General features: G+C 36.9%; 1 protein-coding gene across 9 annotated transcripts in view; it reads left to right on the top strand.

The window, feature by feature from the left end:
• The first annotated feature begins 847 nt into the window (after positions 1-847).
• DMXL2 (Dmx like 2) overlaps positions 848-20,692 on the top strand; it is a 57,764-nt gene continuing 37,919 nt past the window's right edge. For 7 of the 9 annotated variants that reach the window (XM_082769104.1, XM_082769101.1, XM_082769103.1 and 4 more), the window contains exons 1-10: positions 848-1,094; positions 10,352-10,477; positions 12,259-12,330; positions 12,999-13,077; positions 13,709-13,862; positions 14,892-14,958; positions 16,774-16,949; positions 17,634-17,817; positions 18,427-18,601; positions 19,445-19,681. In XM_082769104.1, the coding sequence (XP_082625230.1) occupies positions 1,008-1,094; positions 10,352-10,477; positions 12,259-12,330; positions 12,999-13,077; positions 13,709-13,862; positions 14,892-14,958; positions 16,774-16,949; positions 17,634-17,817; positions 18,427-18,601; positions 19,445-19,681 (1,357 nt within the window). In that variant the 5' untranslated portion in view covers positions 848-1,007. Of the gene's footprint in view, positions 1,095-4,853; positions 4,916-10,351; positions 10,478-12,258; positions 12,331-12,998; positions 13,078-13,708; positions 13,863-14,891; positions 14,959-16,773; positions 16,950-17,633; positions 17,818-18,426; positions 18,602-19,444; positions 19,682-20,006; positions 20,080-20,692 lie in introns of those variants that run through there. The other 2 variants (XM_082769102.1, XM_082769108.1) reach the window with 2 other exon arrangements.

The following is a 20,692-nucleotide window of genomic DNA, read 5'->3' as shown; positions in this document are numbered from 1 at the left end:
GATGCCTCCTGCCAGGAATAAATGTCCAAGGAGAGGAAAAGGTAGTAGTTTTCTCATCAAGGTGCTGTAAATGGACGTTTACAAGTTTGAAACACTTGTTTCTCATTGACACGAAGCAGCTCTCTTAATCCAAGGGGGCCTGCAGGGCTCCTGGTACCCACTGCAGGCTGTACCATCCCGCGGGCTCTGTTCAAACGTGAACAGCAGCTGCAGGGACACTCACTGATTCCCAAGAGCTTGGTGAGAATTTTGAAACGTGACAGAAAGTGATGCTCTTTAATGGAAAAAAATACTCTCTAAAGCAAAGTGAATAAACGGGCAGCTTGCTCTCTGCACCTGCAGAGCGCAGCGCACCCGAGCATCGCCGGTCCAGCCGCAGGCTTCCAGTCACCGAGGCGCTGCCCGGGCTCCTCTGCCCCGAGCGCTTCTTCCCTCACGCCTCCCGCTCCCCAGCCCACCTCCCGGCTTGATTAAAACCCCTTCCCCCTCCCAGAAAAAAAAAAAAAAAAAAAAAAAAATTCCCTCCCTCCTGCTCCTAGGAGGCGCCCTGCCGCAGCCTCACCTCAAGGCGTAAGCCGAGCGCCCGGCACCCCGCGGCACCCCGCGGCACCCCGAGGCTCCTCAGCGGCCGCCCGCGCCCCTCCGCTCCCCCTCAGCCCCTCAGCTCTCCTCAAGCGCCCCGCGCGCGGGGCTCCCCCCATCCACCCATCACCCGCGCAACGGCCGGGTGCGCGCATAGGGGCTCTTGCTGCTGCTCGCGCCTCACCTGACTCGGGCGCTGCCCGGCGCGTGCGCCGCCTCCCCCCACCTTTCCCTTTGCCTTCCTCCCTCCCGCGCGCGCGCGCTCCCGTGGCGGGCAGTGCCCGTGCCCGTGCCCGTGCGGCGGGCGGGAGCGCGGAGCCATCCGGGTCTCGCTCGCGCGGTGCTCGGTGGAGGCGGCGGTGGCTGAGGCGCTGCCGTCCCCGGGCGAGCCGGGGTGTGTGTGTGTGTGTGGGGGGGTGGCCGCCATGCACCTCCACCAGGTGCTCACCGGCGCTGTCAACCCCGGTGACAACTGCTACTCGGTGGGCAGCGTCGAGGACGTCCCCTTCACGGTAACGACGGGGGGGGGAGGGGAATCGCTGAGAGGGGGGTGCTAAAGCGGAGGTATTGTGGGAGTACAGGCGGCCGCGGGGGCGCTACCGAGGGGCACCGGAGCTCTCCCGGCTCCGCAGCCCCCCAGCAGGCAGGGCCAGCCCCGCCGTGGCCGTTGAGGGGGAGCCGGGCGGGCTGCGGTGCCCCCGCGGCGTTCCGAGGGCCAGGGGCCCTGTGCCCTGGGCTGGGGGAAAGCCCCGAGCTGGGCGGCCCCAGCCTGGGGGTCGTTTCCTCGCCTCTTTGTTTTTTTTTTTCTTCGTTTTTTTCTGAACGCGGATGGTGTTTTTCTGCACGGAGAAAATACTGTGTTGCACCAGGCATCTGAAGAGGCCTATCTGCTACCCATGGGCAGTTGGCTTCAGTTACTGGGGTTAAAAAACCTCTAATTTCTTTGGCAGGTGCTCCTGTAAAAGTAGATGAGAAGAAACGCCTTCGGCAAATTTCAGGGGTCTGTGAATTTACATAATAAATCTGCTTATCATCCACGGGCAATTTCTTGTCAATTCCCATGTCGATTTTGTGTTCCTCAGTTTCTGAGGTGCCTGTCTGATTTTAACGAATGATCACCTTCTGCAGCACTTAGCACACGAAAATCTAATCAGTATGTTGTTATTTGTGAATAAATTGTCTTGTTAGACTTTGTGTTAACATCTACAAGATATTATCCAAGACACAAGCAAATTCCAAATTAAATGATATAGGGCATCATTTTTGGTCTCAGACAACCACCATCAGACTTGTCAAACGTTTAAAGCTTACTTTAGATGATCACAGATGTCTAATTTCAGTAATGAATGCTTGAAATTCATAAGTAAAAGGTGCCATCTTTTTCTTTCCTTGTTCTGCTGCTATGCAGCCATACTGACATTAAAGGGACCTCTTACTTCTGATATTTATAAGTAACACACTCACATTCGCATTCTGATGTGTTGTCTTTCCTGTAACAATTTGAAAAGTCAGTAAACTGCTACAATAAAAGACAACTTTTTGCTATTTCTCATGGCAGTTTTGATAACATCAAAAATTAATATTGACATATATTACAGTTTAAGTAGGACTTTTCTAAGACTTCAGTCACTGTTTTCTCTGTCTGCTGTGACCAATTTTTTTTATAATATATTTAAGAAGTAGCTAACAGGATGGGGATGACTTTATAAATGTATTTCCTGAAATTCTGCAGCTGTAGCTTTCCTCTTTCCTTTTTCTCTTTTCTCTGTATTTGTGGTAGGCTTTTAACTTCCAGGTCAGTATAGCCAGAGCTCAGATGATATGTTCTGCCTAAAAAATATACTGTTTTAAAGCTTTACTGAATGGCATCTTAGTTATTCTGAGAATGACAAAGGGAAAAGGAATGTTTGCCATTCGTTATTTTTTATGTGCTAAAATGCTAGTATTAGTGACTCCAGGGAGTGAAACAAGAACTAGGATCAGACAGTTTTTTCTTTTTTTCTTTTCTTTTTTATTACTAAATGACAGAAGTTCTGTTTTTGTCATTTCTGGTGATGCTTCAGTGCACTATTTGACTTGCTGTTGAGCTGGGCTTCCCATTCTCATTTCAGCAAATATTGTTAACTGTGTTTCCACAAAGGAATTCACAAAAGTTACAGGCAGTCAGCTGATATTTATATAAATGGGCCTTACAAAGTACACACCCTGGCTAAAGAGAAAAAGCACACAATATTTGAACCTTGTAGTCTAATAGGCAACTAATGTATTGTTAAAGCTTGTAAACTATCTACATTTTTGAAGCAGTATTTGATTTTACATAGCTTTTGTCATTAAGCAGCCTTTTTTAGCTAACCCAACTTCAGTCACCAACCCTAACCCTAGGTGCTGTGTATGTTACCAGTCTGAGTTCCTGTGACCTGGAATAAGGTGGTTTCTTACAAAGATGAGCTGTGCTTAATCTGTTTGTATGACTTCTGCCCTTTGTCCGAACTCAAGGCTGGTTTTTTTTTCAGAAACTTTGAACAGAAGATAGCTGTTTCTAAGGTCAGTCTAGGTACCTGTACATAAGCACTTTTCTGATGGAGTTGAAAAGTTTTTAATTTAGGTTTTTAGTTTTTGAAAAAGCTTATTGGCATCTTCCATGCCAGCACTGACACTTGGCCTGGAACTGTGTGTAATCACAGAATGGCTGAGGTTGGAAGGGACCTCCAGAGATTATCTAGTTCAACCCCACGCTGAAGCAGCATCACCTAGAGCATGTTACACAGGATCGCATCCAAGTGAATTTTGAATATCTCCAAAGAAAGAGACTCTACAACCTCTTTGGACAGCATGTTCCAATGAATTTCAGAAACAGTTGCAGGTAGAGTTTCCCACACATATGTCATCTTTGGCAATTAAAAAAGCAAAATGTTCTTCCACAATAACTGAGAATAGGTTTTCTGCTCTGCTGTGCATTTCTCCTCTACTTCATCCTTCCTGAAAAATCACTTAGTAAAAGTTTCATTTGAAATCCCACTGTTATTTATTGCATGTAATCTGTATGTTCTCCACTGTGTCATGTTTACACGAATGGCACAATAGACTCTTTACTTCTGAGTCCTTAGTACATTTTTTTTCTGTGAAACTCTGTGTGTAAACATATTGTAAAGCATTTAATCACAAATCTGTCTCAATGTCAGTTTAGGAAAGCCTACTCTACCAGCACATGCTAGCGGTGGGCTTTTTGGACTTATTTTGCCAGTTTGCATTGACCATTTGTAATTCTCCTGGTGTTTGGGAGAGAGAAGGGGGATTGTAAATGTTCTGTCTGTTGATAGCTGTTTGAAAAGGTTTCAGAATCCAGGTGGCTTCATTGCTAATAGGAGGGAATAGGAATTTCTTAGTCTTACCTGTTTACTATCTATAGCCACAACTTTAAAAAAGTGTTGTTATACAGGAGGAATAGCTGAACTTTTAGATTATCTCACAATACCAATACAGGCTTTAATTTAGATTTTAATAAAGGTGAACTTTTTTTTTTTTTTTTTTTTTTTTTTTTTAATACCACTGTTGGCTGATTCTGATTTTGTTTCTTTGACATCATTTGCCATCTTGAAATGCCTCTGTACCCGTAATAGTAAACGTTAGAGCTTGAGAACTTCTGGTCTATTTCACTCACATCAAATTTGTAGATATTTCCAGGCTGTAGAAAGAAGAGAATCGTTTTATATACGAAGAGAAATATAAAATAAATATTACGTATTTATAAAACATTGTTACAATCGGAGAACCAAACAGGAAAAGACAGACATGTGAAAGATGAAGATGCACATGCCTCTTTTTTAGTATCTGAAAATCAAGGATATAGCATGAACTGTCACAGTAGGATACACAATGTCCTGCTTTTTCAGAGGCAAAGCCTGGTGCTCCTGCATTCAATTAGAGCTTTGTCATTGTTCATTTCAGTGGTCCTAGCTCTTGACAGTTAGAGCAGACATTGGCAAACTGTAGCTTATTAGTTGCTTGTGAATCTTGCAAGTCATCCTTGCATTCTGGCAGTTTTCCAATTCCATTTAATTTTCTGTTTAAAGTTATCAGTGACATTAGAAATGGAGGTTGGCAAGAATTCCATGTGGGTGGTTTTAATGCACTTGTTTTATTCAGTGACTGCTTATAACTCCCGTTTGTCTGAGACCTCTGCACTGCTTTCACACATTACAGTACCTTAGCATCTTATTCTCTACCTTTACTTTTTGTATGGCTTACCAGTTTTCCATTCCATTTATCAGGCTGTGCAGATCATCACTCTGTTGCCACAAATATGGGAACCACTCTTCTTCTGGCAGGAGAGGTCTGTACTGCCATGAATGATCTCTCTGAAGATGTCAGCTGAATCCTTTAGAAAGAACTACTGATGTTAAATATTATGGCACTTCCCTATTCTTTGTCAGTGTAGGGTACTTCTACTGTGTTACTAGCTCAAGAAATTAAAGGACAAATTAAAAAGAATATGAAACACATTCTGTTCTAATGTAAATGTGCTAATATATTGAGTATACTAGAAAAGCTTAATAGAAGTAATCAAATGTGAAACTTGTATTAAGACATATAAGGTGGTATGTTGTGGTGGTTTTACTCGGGTGGGCAGCCGAGCTCCACCACAACCGCTCTCTCACTCCGCCCTCTCCTCAAAGAGGAAGGGGGAGAAAATACAACACAAAGAGCTCGAGGTTTGAGATGAGAATGGTTTTATTAAAGGGAAAGGGAATGGGGAGAAAAAGAAACAAAAACAACAATAAGGCTGCGCAGAAGCACAGAGAGAAGGAAAAAAAAAATCTCTACTTCCCCTTAATGAGCAATGTTCGGCCACATCCTGGGAAGCAGGGCCTCAAAATGTGTAGTGGTTGTTCAGGAGGAACAGCCCCCTCCCCCACAAGAGCCCCCCTTTTTATTGCTGAGTGTGGCATCAGGTGTTACGGAATATCCTTTTGGTTGGTTTAGGTCAGCTGCCCTGGTGATGTCCTCTCCCCATCACTTGCCCACCCACAGCCTGCTGACTCTTGAGGGCTTGGAGGGAGTCGTGATGCTGTGCCAGCACTATGCAGTAATAGACACAACACTGGAGTGATATCAGTGCTGTTCCAGCTACGAGTGCAGAACACAGTACTGTGGGCTGCTGCAGGGAAAGGTGATTCCATCCCAGACAGACCCAACACATATGTGGAAATACCTTTCGGTACTGGAAAGTATATTGACCCCTGCTGTTTTGAAAAGCTTGGAGACTATAAAAGTGAAAAAGTGAATGATTATTTTAAAATATGGGCGTGCCTTTCCTCAAAAGTGGCAATATGATGTACTTCATAAATAAACTTAAGTTTTAAAGTAAATATACCTTTACATAGTTTCAAGAAACAAGAACCATACTCAGAATAAATATCTACACTAAGAAAATGACCCCAAAGCCAAGAGACATCACTTACTCAAGGACCCTGGAGCTGCAGGCTGCTACCTGTTGAGAATGTGTTCCAACTGAGGTCTCTAAAGAACTAAATCCCCTCTGTTGGCACAGGACATGGGGTATGCTGCCAGCTGCTTGTGTAGTCCCAGGCACAGGCAAAGAGAAGGAAAGATAAGAGTGACAGTGGTAAGATTTTACTTAGAGATCTCTGCATTTTGATGATTCTTTAAGGAAAAAAAGATAAAACTTCTACTGTAAAACACCCTTTTATTTAAAGTTAACCTTTAAATAGTTAATTTGAAGTTAACCTTTTCAGTTAACTTCATAAAAACATGCTAAATAGTGTAATTATCCAGAAAAATGTTCATTTGCTGCTATAATATAAAGGGGTACATAGGGGACAGAGGAGGAGAAACTGAAACGTTGGAATAAGCCGGATACTGAGTTCTCTTACTTCACAAAGTAAACAACTGTACACAGTTATTAAATCTTTTCTGGTTCATGCATTGTCAAACTACACACATATATGAATGCATATTTAAGAAAATTAAGCACCCTTCCCCATATCAGTTTTGAGGCACGTGTCCCTAACTCCTTCTTACAGGACTGAAACTAGTGATAAATCATGTTTAATTGAAATTGAAATTTGCAAGTTATCAATACCAACATTGAAACAAGGGATTATCTGAGAAGTTTAAGACCTTATTTTAAGTGGATCAGTGCCTTTTTTTGACTGTATTGAGCAACATTTTAAATCAAATCTTTTTAGCAGGTTTGTATCAATAATTATGAGGCAGATTGTTGAAATAAAAACTGAATTTGAATCTTTCGATTCTTTACTGTTTTAATTGCTCGCCCTTTGAGAAAAGTAGTGGGAGATTAAACTGCTTGTGAATACTGAATTCTGAATAAATTATTGAAACTGCAGGACTTGGTTCTATTTTTTTGTCTACCTGTGGGCATTTGTATCCTGGATCTCCATGGGGACTCGGGTGTCTCTAGCAGCATTGCCTGGTATCCATCCTGGTCTCCATCTCCCTTACTACTTGTGAATGTTTGCTGGACTGACCAGCATTTCACACCACCAGAGGAGTTGGTTTTGCAGTAAATTCAATATATAAAGTTGGAGAACAATAAGGCAAAGAGATTTTCAGTTCAGTGCCAAAAATTATTTCAGTGTCTCAAGTCTTTTTGTCTCCCACTTTCTGGAAGAAATCATATTCAATTTAAATAATTATTAAAATAATAAAATAATAAAATAATTAATAATTATTTTTTACCTCCCAGACCGGGTCAAACAATTACACAGCCTAGTCATGAAGGAACCAGGATATTCTCTTACACAGATAATGTCCCTCTAACCACCTTTTAGCAATTTTTTTTTCCTCTCTCCTGCTTGCAGTATACTGATACTCTACTGTCAGTTCCTTAGAGCTTTCCAGAGTGATTGTAGACTTTGAGGACACATAAAGACAACACTGTGTCACTTTATTTTCATGAGATGGCCTCAGAAGTCTTTCAGACAGTCTGCATTTCATACCTTGTTTTCATTTTTATGTGCAATTGCATAGCTACTTTGAATATTTCATTGCTGCAGCTACTAGTAAAATTAGTATCTTCATTTCATGTTCAGATAGGCACTTAGCAACTGGGCCACGTCATACGGGACCACATCAAAACTTGCATGTTGGCCGGTGATGATAATGCTCACAAAAATAGGTGTTCACAAGCAAAATGTATATAGCTATTGAACCTAACTTTCTTCAGGTTGTAAAATGTGTAAACGTGTTCTCAGTTAAGAACTGTGCTAATAGACATCTTCTGGAGCAACAAATTGCAATACATTTAAAAAAAAAAAAAAAAGGAATAATTGTTTTTCTTTAAAAGTTTCTTTGCAAGGACATGCAAGACCTGTTACTTTAAATATTTTGGTAACAAGAAGGTCATTTATAGAAACACAATGATTTTCTGGGTTTCAGGAAACTAATAGCAAAACATTTTGTCACAGTCTTTCTGAAGTCCTGATATTTTTCTTTGTGTATTTTTTGCCAGTTCTCAAGTTGGGAGATGTAATATTCTCAGCTGAAATTCCACAACCCTTTCACTTAGAAACAAAGATCCAGAATTCTAGAAGTTTTAACAGTCACGCGTTATGATTCTGTAACAGGCCCAACTGTTTGGAAGCTGTATGAGATTTATTTTCACAGTTGTGACTGAAAAAATTATTAAAAGCTAAAGCTTTATATATGACAGGCAACACAATGTTTGGGGAAATGTTAGCACAAGAAACAGCTTACAGGTCTGCATATTAGATAAAAGTCGGTAATCTACCTCATGTTAATTTCTTCAGTCTGAGTATCCGCTTTTCTGCTTATATTGCAGTTTCATTTTTGTTTGTAGCAGTGGCTAAACTTTCACTAAATTCAGCATTTTTCTTCAGATTTTCTCATTTGATTCTCCTTTCCAGGAGGATCACTGCTTTATTCAGCTGTTGTAAAATTTCTGCCTTCTGTATTGGAATCTATGGAAAAAAATCAGGAAACAGACATCTTACTATAACTTTTCACTCTGAAACAGATTGTTAGTATATTGATGAGAGAATGGGATTTCTATGCTTGAATGTGGGAATTCGGTGCAACAGAACATCTGGAGAGATTAAGGGGTTTAGAATACTCTAGTGCATTAGGACAGGTAAAAGGTTGGCAGACATACATACTTATCCTGCCAAAAAAAAAAAAATGCTCCAAACTATCATTGTATTATAACCTATTCTTAAACAAATTATTTAGGCTGTAGTTTGTAATGTACAATGAAATACAATATACCCAAGACAAATTATTATTATAACACGTTTTTTTTAATGCTCAAAAGTGCAGAAATTGTATTCTTGTGGAAAAACTTCTCTTTGATACACTTTTTAAAGGGGGGGGCATATTTAAGGAATTTTTATGCAAATTCAATAATGAGTGCAGGGAAGAAAACTTGAAAAACTTTAAAAAAACAACAACAAAGAGAAAGTGAAAGTACACACAGAGCTTAAATTCTGTAATGAGTATTTCTTACTATTTCGTTTTGCCGTGGAAGATTTAAGCTCTCCTTTGCTAGTTTGTTTTGAAATGGGTTCATATTGCTCATGCCCTTGGAACTTGATAACATAAAAATTGGTTGCATAAAAATGGAAACCAACCCTTGTAAATCTGTTATGCAGGAAGAGTACAATTGTTCCTGTATTAAATATGTTTTCACTGATACTAAGGAGCAGCAGCGTTATATAGCAGAAATATCTTTAGGCTCTGCTTTCATTTTTAAAAAGAAAGTCTAATATGGTTGTGTAAATTAGCAATGGTGTAACTGCAAACAAATAGAATTTTTCTTCATTTCCTATGATGCTGAAGAGAAAACAAAATTATAACCATGGAGATTTTTTTCCCTTGAAAGTAGAATAAACATTTTTAATATAATACTGTCAACATCTGACAGTTAGAATCATAGAATCATAGAATATTCTGAGTTGGAAGGGACCCTTAAGGATCATCAAGTCCAACTCTTGACACCGCACAGGTCTACCCAAAAGTTCAGACCATGTGACTAAGTGCACAGTCCAATCTCTTCTTAAATTCAGACAGGCTCGGTGCAGTGACCACTTCCCTGGGGAGCCTGTTCCAGTGTGCAACCACCCTCTCTGTGAAGAACCCCCTCCTGACGTCAAGCCTCAATTTCCCCTGCCTCAGCTTAACCCCGTTCCCACGGGTCCTGTCACTGGTGTGAATGGAGAAAAGGTCTCCTGCCTCTCGACACCCCCTTACGAGGAAGTTGACATTATTTTTCAATGGGTGTTATACTCCACTGTCCGATAAATGTAAAAACATACATTTCCAAGGCAAGGTGATAGTATTCATTATTTTATTGTACACTTAGTCCATAAACTGATCAAACCTCAGTATGTTCATATCTGTGCATAGCTGGACATACCCTTTCACCACTTTAAGTTTCTCAATGTGTCAGCATCATCTGGCAGAATTTCTTTTCCCTCCTGAAAGAATCTTTCCTAATCTGAAAGACTTTGAAGACTGACCCTTAAAAGTTGCTTTTTACTTGTTGCTTATCCTGCTGGTGTTACCAAGATGATGAGGAATAAACTCTCTACATAGTAATAACATAAAGTTCATTATTTGTGTAAATGGAGATTTTCACAGATTTTTTTAAAAAACATAATAATTCTAATAATAATTTAGTTGTTTGTTAGTGCTTTTGTAGATTTTTTGTTTGTTTTTAATAAACTTTAAATTGTATTTCTTATAAATTTATTTCTTTTAAAAATTATTTCAGGCATATGGTTCTGGCTGTGACATTGTTATTCTGGCAAATGACTTCGAATGTGTACAAATTATTCCTGGTGCTAAACATGGAAACATCCAGGTCAGTTGTGTGGAGTGCTCCCAACGACAAGGCAGGGTAAGGATTTTAATTGTTTGTTTGTTTGTTTTATAAACTTGAAGAAGGAAAAAATGAATACTCTAAATGACATAATTAAACATAATATGTTAATGCTATTACTGAATTAATTTCATGACAAATATTTTTACTGATCTTTAACTTTCTGAAGAAAGCTTCTTATGCAATCCTCCTTAAGCAGAAGATTGTTTTATTATAATAGTAATTTATTTTTGTAAGTTTTGGGTTGGGGTGCGGGGAACAAGCAGGAAGCATCTTTTAAAAATGGATTTTATACCTTTCCAGGATGTACAATGACAAGTCTCACAAAATGTAGGAATATGTATTAGTTACTGTATAGCAATGGTATTAAAATTTTTGTTTTGTGAATGCCATTATTGTACTCTTGCATATAGCTAATGACAACAAGAATATATTCATGTATACACACTCACATTTGTTTGTGTATATTTGTGCTTCCTGCAAAGTAATGAATTAAAAGTTCTTTATTTTTCAGAAAAGTCTAGGCATGTTTAATGTGTTTCAAAGTGCTACAGTGTGAGCTTTTGCAACTGTGCGGCCCTTGACTAGCTGCTCGGCTTTACTTTTAATCCCCAAACAATGCATAGCTTTATTTTTAATCCCCAAACAATACTAAACAGACAGTCTAGATTGCTGAGAAAAAGAAAACAACTTTCTATGAGGTATTGCAGAGCACTGAGCAAATTTTGCTTATCAGTTTTCCCTGCCTACCACTGTTAGCTTGTAAACAAATTGGTTTTAGTATTTAGAAAGCCCCAGTTAGAATTCAGGCAAGTTTAGCTGGCAAGGCCCCTGCACTACAGCCAAGCAGTCCCGGTGGGACTGGAAGAGAGATTCCATCTGCATGGGGGACCGCTGCAAGATCACCATGAACCCCTGGGTGCTTCTGCATACAGGACTCTGAACTCATGGTCAGTTTTTCTGGGGCGAGTGTGTTATTGCAACCTTTTTTTTTCCTTACCCCGTATGAAGAGGAAGTAAGATTTCATAAGAACAGTAGTGAAACTTTTGCATAATTTCTGTATTGAAGACACCAAATCCTGAATGGGAGAAACTTAAACAGTTGTTCTTTTAAAAATCTTCTAAGCAAGAAGACAGAATTTACAAGATAGTCAAAAGTACTTACAAGCATTTGAATATTAGGAGCACAACCAGATTAAATTCCTAATAAAGGCCATTGTGTAAATAGAGGTTTCTGTGAAAAAAAGTAGATGAAAGCAATTAAGGAGTGGTACAAGTACTTCAGTTTTCCCATTTACTGTTTGTCTTACCTGGCAATATATTTAGCTATTCAAATGGAATCAAATTTCCTCCCATTTTTTAGTAATTACTATTTAGAGGTACAAAATGGAACACAGGATCACGCTGAGACCCAGACACTAATAATTATTTCATTAGTTAGTTGTAAAGTAGAGCGAACAAGAGTAGAAGTAGTGAAGATATCAGCTTTCTCTTATGCATCAATGGTAGTTGCTTTAGAAGTATGTATTAGATCTGATGGACAGTGTGTATCCCACTGAACAAGATGTATTCTCTGCTTAAGTTAAGATCTTAAAGATGGGCTCATTCAAAGGTATGCATTTCTCAACTTCCTTTAGAAGGTATTTGTATAACACAATGAATTGCATTTATATTAATTTTACTTTTCTTGTTTGATTACACATAGAATTTGTACTGGAAATTCTTTAGCTATTTTGAAATACTAAAGAGCAGCTAGACTTATCTACACCTTACATCTTGAGTCTTCATTTTTTTTCCAGATTGCAGCATCGTATGGAAATGCTGTTTGCATTTTTGAACCACTTGGTATAAATAATCATAAAAGAAATAGTGTAAGTATGTATTTCATGGCTGTAATTCAGTTTAGGTTCTTAGAAAAAAGTATGTCTGCCAGTTCTTATTGAATTGGAACACAAAAGACTAGTCAATAAACTTTTTCCACCATCCGTAATAAAATCGGATGGTCAGGATCATCTACTGTATAAACCGAACTGGGCATTGCACTTTCCCAAGTTCCCAACATCTCATGCTAGAGTGACATGGTGGTGAGCTGGTATTTCTTTAAATTGGTCTATCAGATCTGGAGTACAGATACATGACTTGTTTGTGTATATGTGTTTCCAAGCTAGTTTTAACAACGTGGTCATGACTGAATGCTCAAGTCTTAACTGTGCTCTCAAGTGTGTTTCACAATCTTTGTTGTATCTATAGTGCCATTCCGTATATTGTTGTAAATGTATGCCTGGTTTACGGTAATCTACAAATACATTTGTGTATGTGACAGATCCAGGTCAGGTTCACACAGCACTCTGTGATGCATACAATTTTTTATAAAACAACTGAAGAAATTATTAAAACTAGATTCCACAATCTGGCGCTGGGTCCTGAATTTGTATGTAATAGGCTAAATAGTAATTTTCTAAAGAAAGAAAGAAATACAAATGCCTTTGTATTTTGCTGTTGATGTGAAAATTAATTCTTTATTTTTTTTAAACTACAGCAGCTAAGGTGTCAGTGGCTTAAAACAGGGCAATTTTTCCTCAGTTCTATGACTTACAACCTAGCATGGGATCCTCAAGGTAATGTGGAACTTTTGATGCATTTGTTCAACATTTGTAGTTGAAGAACTTGAACACAAATTATTTTTATTGAAATGAAATGGGAGAACAAATACAGACATTTTAGATGGTCCATTCTCAGGCAGTGTTACATAAAATGCGGTGCTGCAATTAGCATTTGTGAAGATGCACTACCAAGTATTTGAGTGTTTTGTGCAAGATTTTAGTTTGGGAATCATGGTGTTAAGTTGCTAACTGGCTTAAATCACTACTTAAATCATTTAAATAGGATTTTAGCACAATTGAAGTCAGCAGCGTACCAAGAGAGAGAAAATGATAAAATGCCTAACAATATGTAGTATTTGAGATGTTAATGGCTGTTTAGCGTCTTCAACAGTCATTGTAAAATATGATCTATCAATTTAAGTCATTTAAAAACATCAAAACAAACATATTCTTTCTTAAAAGACATTAGAAATTTAAAATGTTTTGATAAAAATAGCTGTATAATATGATTGAATACCCTATCATATTTAAAATGACTTCATAAAGTTGTGCTTTCAACTTGTTTTTAATAATTCTCATCAAAATGTGATGACAGATGATGAATGCATCATCTTGGTTTCCCAGCTTTGATGTTGTTCACTTTCAGGTAACAGGCTACTGACAGCAACTAACTGTTTGCAATTGTGGGCCCCACCATCTAGTGACATTCTAGAAGAAGATGAAGATGATCCTGACAATCAGATGAAAGATGATAAAGTTCTCCCTGTTCTAAATGACTGGAAGTGTGTCTGGCAGTGCAAGTGAGTGAGATAACTCATTTTAAGACAGATTGCAATGCCAACTCATATATCATCTCTATCTTTCTCTAGAAAACCATATTGTAAAATTTGCTTTTAAATAGGCTTAAAATACCATAAAATTCAAACAATATAAGTTACTCAAAGTAAAAATATTTTTCATGTGACTAAGTCATCAGGTAACCTTGTCAAAGACTTGACTGTATCACTGGCAATATGTATAAATTGTCCCCCTTCTCAGCTTTGAAAGTAGTGCTGAGATATTGAATAAGACCAAACATAGGAGCAATAGCAGGCAGACATGCTATGCTGATCAAGATGAGAGGTGTTTTCTGAAACTTAGGAATCACAGAATCACAGAACTGTAGGGGTTGGACCTCGAAAGATCATCGGGTCCAACCCCCTGCCAAAGCAGGTTCCTCAGAGTTAAGAGTCTTGAAACACTCTTTCTTCCCAGTTACATTTGAGATCCATGTTACAGAAGTGTTTCATGATCTGTCATTTCTATAGATATACAGACTTGGAAAGCAGCCACCCATAAACCTAAGTTTTGTCTGACTTTTGAAAACATTTCAGATTTTATGCCTATAAAGCACTGTGTAGGCTGCTTGCCTCTTTCAGCTGACCCATACATTTCAGTCATTGTGAAATAGCATTGCAAATTATCTAAAAGATCTTCACTTTCCTTTATTCCTAAGTCTTGGTTTCACTGGGAATAGAAAAGCAAGTAGAACAATATTCACATCTGTGATCTCATTAGATCTAGCCAGGGCTTGCCATACTTAATTAATTTTAATATACTGGTTTTCTGTAGAGAAAACTGTGTGAGAATAGTAAATACATTGTTTCAATCAAGCAAATACTCTTATGCTTCTGCCGTTTCTAAAGTCTGTTTAAAGTTACAGCTATAAATTTGAATATATTTCGTATAAATAATGCACAGTAATACTGAATCAACTGAATATACATGGAATAAAAACATGGAATAAAAGACTTTACTTACAGTTTAAAACTTTACTTTTGTGTCTTTAGGACTGCAGTATCGGTACATTTGATGGCATGGTCTCCTGATGGTGAATACTTTGCAACAGCTGGGAAGGTAAAAACAACAAAATAAATAAGTGCTTGAGATGTGTTCATTTCTTTGTCAAAAGTAAATAAGTATTTTAAAATGGTCCTATACCATATAAATACATTATAGTCTGAGCTAAGTTAAATTATCATCTCCTATATAATACATAAATTTCACATAATTCCTTGAACTTCAGCAACAAGAATTTGGATTTAGCTATGTACTGTTACTGACTACTTCAGAATTGACCTAGAAATACATTGACATTCATACGGACATATCATTATATCATTATGATATAAAACATAAACATTTAAACTGGTGTAATATGCATATCACTGCATAAATTAGAAGAGAATTTTCTATTTACAGTGAAGTCTGGGATCAGTTATCAGTTCCTAACTTCTATTTCAATTTTTCATATTTTTTGTCAAATTGCTAGTCAAGCTAAGATTTCAATTAATAATTCTCTTTAATTTTACTCTCTCATTTGAGTGATTTCCTTTGTTTTTTGAGGCAGGATAGTTAAGCATTTATTGCTTGTGCTTAATGTTGGTCAAATGATGAGATGAATTTTAGTAAGCATTATTTTCTTACACTTACTAAAGAGGACAACTGAATCATGAGCTCTGTTGTTTTATGACTATAAACATAGTAACACCACCTTAAAAACATTACATTTGGAATCAATGTGATTATAAAATTAACAAAACATTTGCTTTGTTTCATATTTCTGCTTCCCATGAATATACATATATTCATGTGTATATATGTATATATGTATATATGTATACACATATATATATGTATATTCCCATATATACATAAGAATTTGACTAAGTGTGTGAGGCTGTTGGTTCCAGTAGTTATTTCCTATTTGTAGGACAGCTCTATCTTAATTCCTATATAATCTTTAATCATAATTCTTAACAGGGCTGTCTATCAAACTTCTTTCTTGCAGAATCTGTGATTAGATACTGTATTTTTAGGTGCTTGTCAGGAAATACAAATAAAAGATCTCTCAGAGATAATTAATTCATTTATTTACTTTATTCTGCATCTGTACTCCAGCAGCCAGTCCTGAAATCCAGGGATGTGTCCTGCAGCTGTATACAATGTATTTTGGTCGTACTAGTAATGTTGCCCTTAGCCCACATCAGTGTAGATGTATTCCTGTCTCATTTATCAGCATTTGTTGTATTGCCGTATCAATATTTCAGTTGTCTTTCAGTTAACTACATCAGTGGTGCCCAACAATTCAAACCAGAAAGGTAGCATAGATTGCGCTAGTGGAGAGGAAGGTTGTATCATATGGTTACTGCTCAATTATGTGCCTATGCTCAGTAGATACAGTGCTTTCTGTGAAAGTAACGTTTCCTGTCCATGGGAACCAACAGTGACTTACAGCACAAATTTTCCTAAGGGAGAAACTGATTGCTAATGAGTTTAATACTGTCCTGTGAGTGGCAGCCCGTTTCTGGGTTCTGTCTTTGCAGGGTAAAGGATGTGGGATTTAAGCATGCATATGTGGTATGCAGAAAATGCATAGACAACCAAGAGGAAAGTAGGGAGCCAAACAGACTGCAAGAAAAATTACTTCTGGGACTGATGTGTTGCCAGCAGACTATTTATTTGGTCCTCCAACTCATTCCAGGATGACCATCATTAAAATACATGGCCTCAGGAATAAGTTGTATGGAAAACTGTAAATAGTTCTGTGCAATAGATTGAGTATTTATTAAAGATACTGGAACAGCAGTTTCCTCATCATTTAGCATTTTATTTTTGTGACATTTTCACTTACAGATATCTAATCCTGTGTCATTTTGCTGATTTAACTAGGATGACTGCCTCTTAAAGGTTTGGTATCCTGTGACTGGTTGGAAGTCATCTCTTCTGCCCCAACAGAATGAAGAGAAGAAATGCTCAGGGGTTGTCCACTTCTCATTTGTCTATTTAGCTCATCCTCGAGCAGTGACGGGATTTTCATGGCGTAACATTAGCAAATACATGCCCAGGTTTGAAAGATTTTATTTAAAAATAAATAAATAAATGTTTGAACTTTTTTTTAACACACTGCTTAAAATTTGGCTACAAGAACATGGTTCAATTTCTCTGCTTATACTTTCAAGAAATAAAACATATGAGTATCTTCACGTATGCTTCTGGATTACCTAGTACAACAGTCATAGTCACATTAATAGGAGAGACTTATTTTAAAATATGGTCTTAACTTTAGTGCCTTCTCAGGTTATGCCAGAAAGCATAAGGCTTGGTCTTTATCAAATAGTATTGTGGCATTGGAAATAGAATATTTGCTTAAACAATTAGCACTTAGAAGCTTTGTTTTATATACTCATGTTTAATTAGCTGATTTCACTTTTCAGGATTGAGTAAAATTGTATTCTTCACATAATCCAGCAAGCCAGATAATTTAGGGAGTTTCATGTCCACAGTTTTATGGTAACTGCTGGATTTAACAAATAATAACCATTCTATGTTCACATGCATTTTTGCTAATAATTTATGAGTTTATCTATCAACATACTAAAAGTCACTACTCATATAAAATGTTTAGTTAGCATAGAAATTTGGATGAAGTAATTATAACTGCTAAATACCTGTACATTCCCCTGATTTTTGCTGTGTCCATATGCCTAATTTAATTATATTGGATAATTCCTTGATATGTCTATCTTTAGGGGTTTAGTCTGTAATGTGTTACTCACGTCATGTCTTGATGGCATCTGTCGGCTGTGGGCAGAGACACTGTTACCAGAAGATACTCTTCTGGGTGAGCAGATCTGTGAAACTAGCACTTCCAGCATTAGCAGCACCATTTCTCAATCTGGAAAGCAAAAAGACAAAATACAGCATGCACTAGAGGTACAATGCTTGTCAATTTTTAATTTCAGGATTGTTAAAACTTGTAAATGTTTACTAGAAAAATTAAAGTATGTAGAGATATAATATCTATATGTTACATATTAGAACTATATCTAATATCTAGTTCTTACAAGCATAACAGAATAGTCTGAATTATTTTATATGAGTTAAGTTTCTTATTAATCACTGAAGAAGTCAGAGACATCTAATAAGCTTCATGTTTTTAAAACTACTACTTTTTCTGTAGCTAATTAATAGCATTGGGAAGAGACTAAATTTTATATAGCTAACTGATAGTGTTGGGAAGAGATGATGTTTAATATGGAATATTAAGATGGTTTCATTCTGAATGGGTATGAAAATAACAGTAGAAGCAGTAAATAAACTCTTCTAGTTCTTTAATTATCTGATTTGATAATTACATTTCCAAAAGATGATACTACAGGGCTATGAGTTTCAGTGGTGGTCATGTGAAGTATATTAAATTTACAGGAAAAGAAAACATATCAATGTAAAAACAAAACTGTACAAACAGTAATTACATAACTATGCATTTATATCTTTTCTTTTTTTTAGTATTTCTTAAATTATGCTTTCTTATTATACCAGACAATTCACCATTTGAAAAATATGAGAAAAGGACAAAGGAGATCTTCAGTTCTTGTTACCCACACAGATGTATTACCAGACCAACAGGGTACTCATGAAGTTCAGCGTCACATTTCACACCATGCAAATGCACTTGGTCATTTCCACATAGCAGCAACCATCAACCCTAATACAGGTGAAATAGAACTGCTTATTAAACTGTTAATAATATATTTTCACAAAAAGGAAAAAATAAATAAAGGGGGCTGAGGTGCATGTTCTTTGCTTTGCCTAATTGAATAGAAGGGATTTGTAGGAAGAGTGTTATTTCACAATTCTGTCATTTGGCTTTGAGTTTTGTAAGCCAAATGAAGCTGTTTTTTTTTATTTTTTTATTTTTTTTCCAAAATTCACAGACTGCCAGAATGGTTGTATTGCTTAAGCAGGGTCACCTATACCCAGTTGCCCAAGACCTTCAGCATTTTTAAAAGCCATAATTTCGTTTTTGCACATCAGAAGGCAAAAGAAATTTAGCTACCTAAATTTCAAGTCTGCTTTGTACTTGATTTGGGGAGAAAACAGTATATGATGAATGGATTACTTAATGGGAAAAAAGCTGTACAAGATTTTATTAGCAGGAAAACAGCTGCTTTTTGTAGAATAATTTAGAATATTTTAAAGAAGAGACTGAACAACAATCCTGTGTGTAAAATCAGTAAATGATATGACAACACTGAAACTGAGCAATTAGACCCGTTGAATCTCATCTACCAGTCTCATTTGAATCAATTGTTTTACTTTATTTCTTGATGCTAAAATGTCTTTCCTTTTTTTTTTCTTTTTCATTTTTTTACTCAAAACATATGTAGAAACTTGATCTGTATCTTACCTTTTCTAAACGTACAGGCACAAGGTCTGTTCTGCCAAAAGTGAGTTAATTGTCTTAACCAAGAAATTGTCTTAACCAAGATATGTGTGTGGGTTTATTAGATGAAAGGTTTAAGATAAAAGTTTTTGATTTGTTTACAATTGTCCACAGATATCCCATCAGTTTTGGCTGGAACAGCTTTTAATATAGATGAAGGCAATGGAGGCTTTGTTGTTCACTGGTTGAATAATAAAGAATTTAATTTTACATCATCTATTGAAGTATTTATGCAGCATCTAAGAAAACTTTCTGAACAACAACTAGAACAAGATTTTGTTGATGTTGAGGTTGAAGAGGAAGAAGAAATGGAAGAAAAAGAGAGAAGTTTGCATATGAAATTAGATCATGGTTAGTAATCTTGATCTATAGCACAAGAATTATTCTGAAACACATTTATTTAGTGCAATAATTAATGCAATTATTTAACACATAGTAATGTATTACTAATCTAAAATAAATAGATATAGATGCAATTTTGGCTCCTATAATAATTTGGTGGCATGAAAAACTTACGGATGTACTCTCTGTTGGAACACAGTAATAATAAACACAGTGAAATAGAAAGGTAGCTCTGGTTCTTTATTTCCATTTTGGAGCTATTCCATAAAGTTATGAAATTATAACTAAGACTTGCTCTTGATTCACCTTACAATCTCAGGACAGTAATGAGGCATGAATTGATGGCAAGCTTTAAGGAGGGTTGGACATAGCTCCATTTTAATGAAACTGCACTCTTTCCAGTAGAGGTAAGCTTTACATCTTAAACCTTACAGCACACAATGATCCCAATCGTAGCTGTTCACAAAGGAAAAGGAAGAGAAAGACATATTTTGAAATTAATGATGAAAAACATGCCCTACCAGAAGGACTTAAGATTGCTTCAGGAGCATCACCTTAGCCAGTATTTGTATTCCTTCCATGTTATTAAAGATTACAAATCCCATTTGTTTAAAATTTGAAAAACTTATGTCTTCCCTTGTATTCGTAAAGTTAAGAATGAAGAACTATCTTAAGAATTTGTAAAAATAAAAGCCTTTCTACTTAAACCAGTAAGAGCTATTAAAGACAATAAACTGATGTACATTTATTGTCATTTATAAAGCTTAGGTTTTTAAAATCTAGGTTAACAATGCAATTTATGACTAAGACTTGCTCGTGTCATCATTCTTACTGCACATGCAATACATACTACTTCATTACTTGTCACATACCATGTTTCATAATAATCAAATAAATTTAAAAAAAAGACATTAATTTGGAGCCAGCATCCATATAAAATACCTGTTTTTGTATAGTTGAGCAAAATGATCTTAGAGCATTGATGTTAAGTGTCTGAATTTTTATGGTTGTATTTGTTAT

The sequence above is a fragment of the Aythya marila genome (assembly GCF_965140915.1).
Source record: "Aythya marila genome assembly, chromosome: 11".
Classification (NCBI taxonomy): domain Eukaryota; kingdom Metazoa; phylum Chordata; class Aves; order Anseriformes; family Anatidae; genus Aythya; species Aythya marila.
This window is presented reverse-complemented; position numbering and strand designations above follow the sequence as displayed.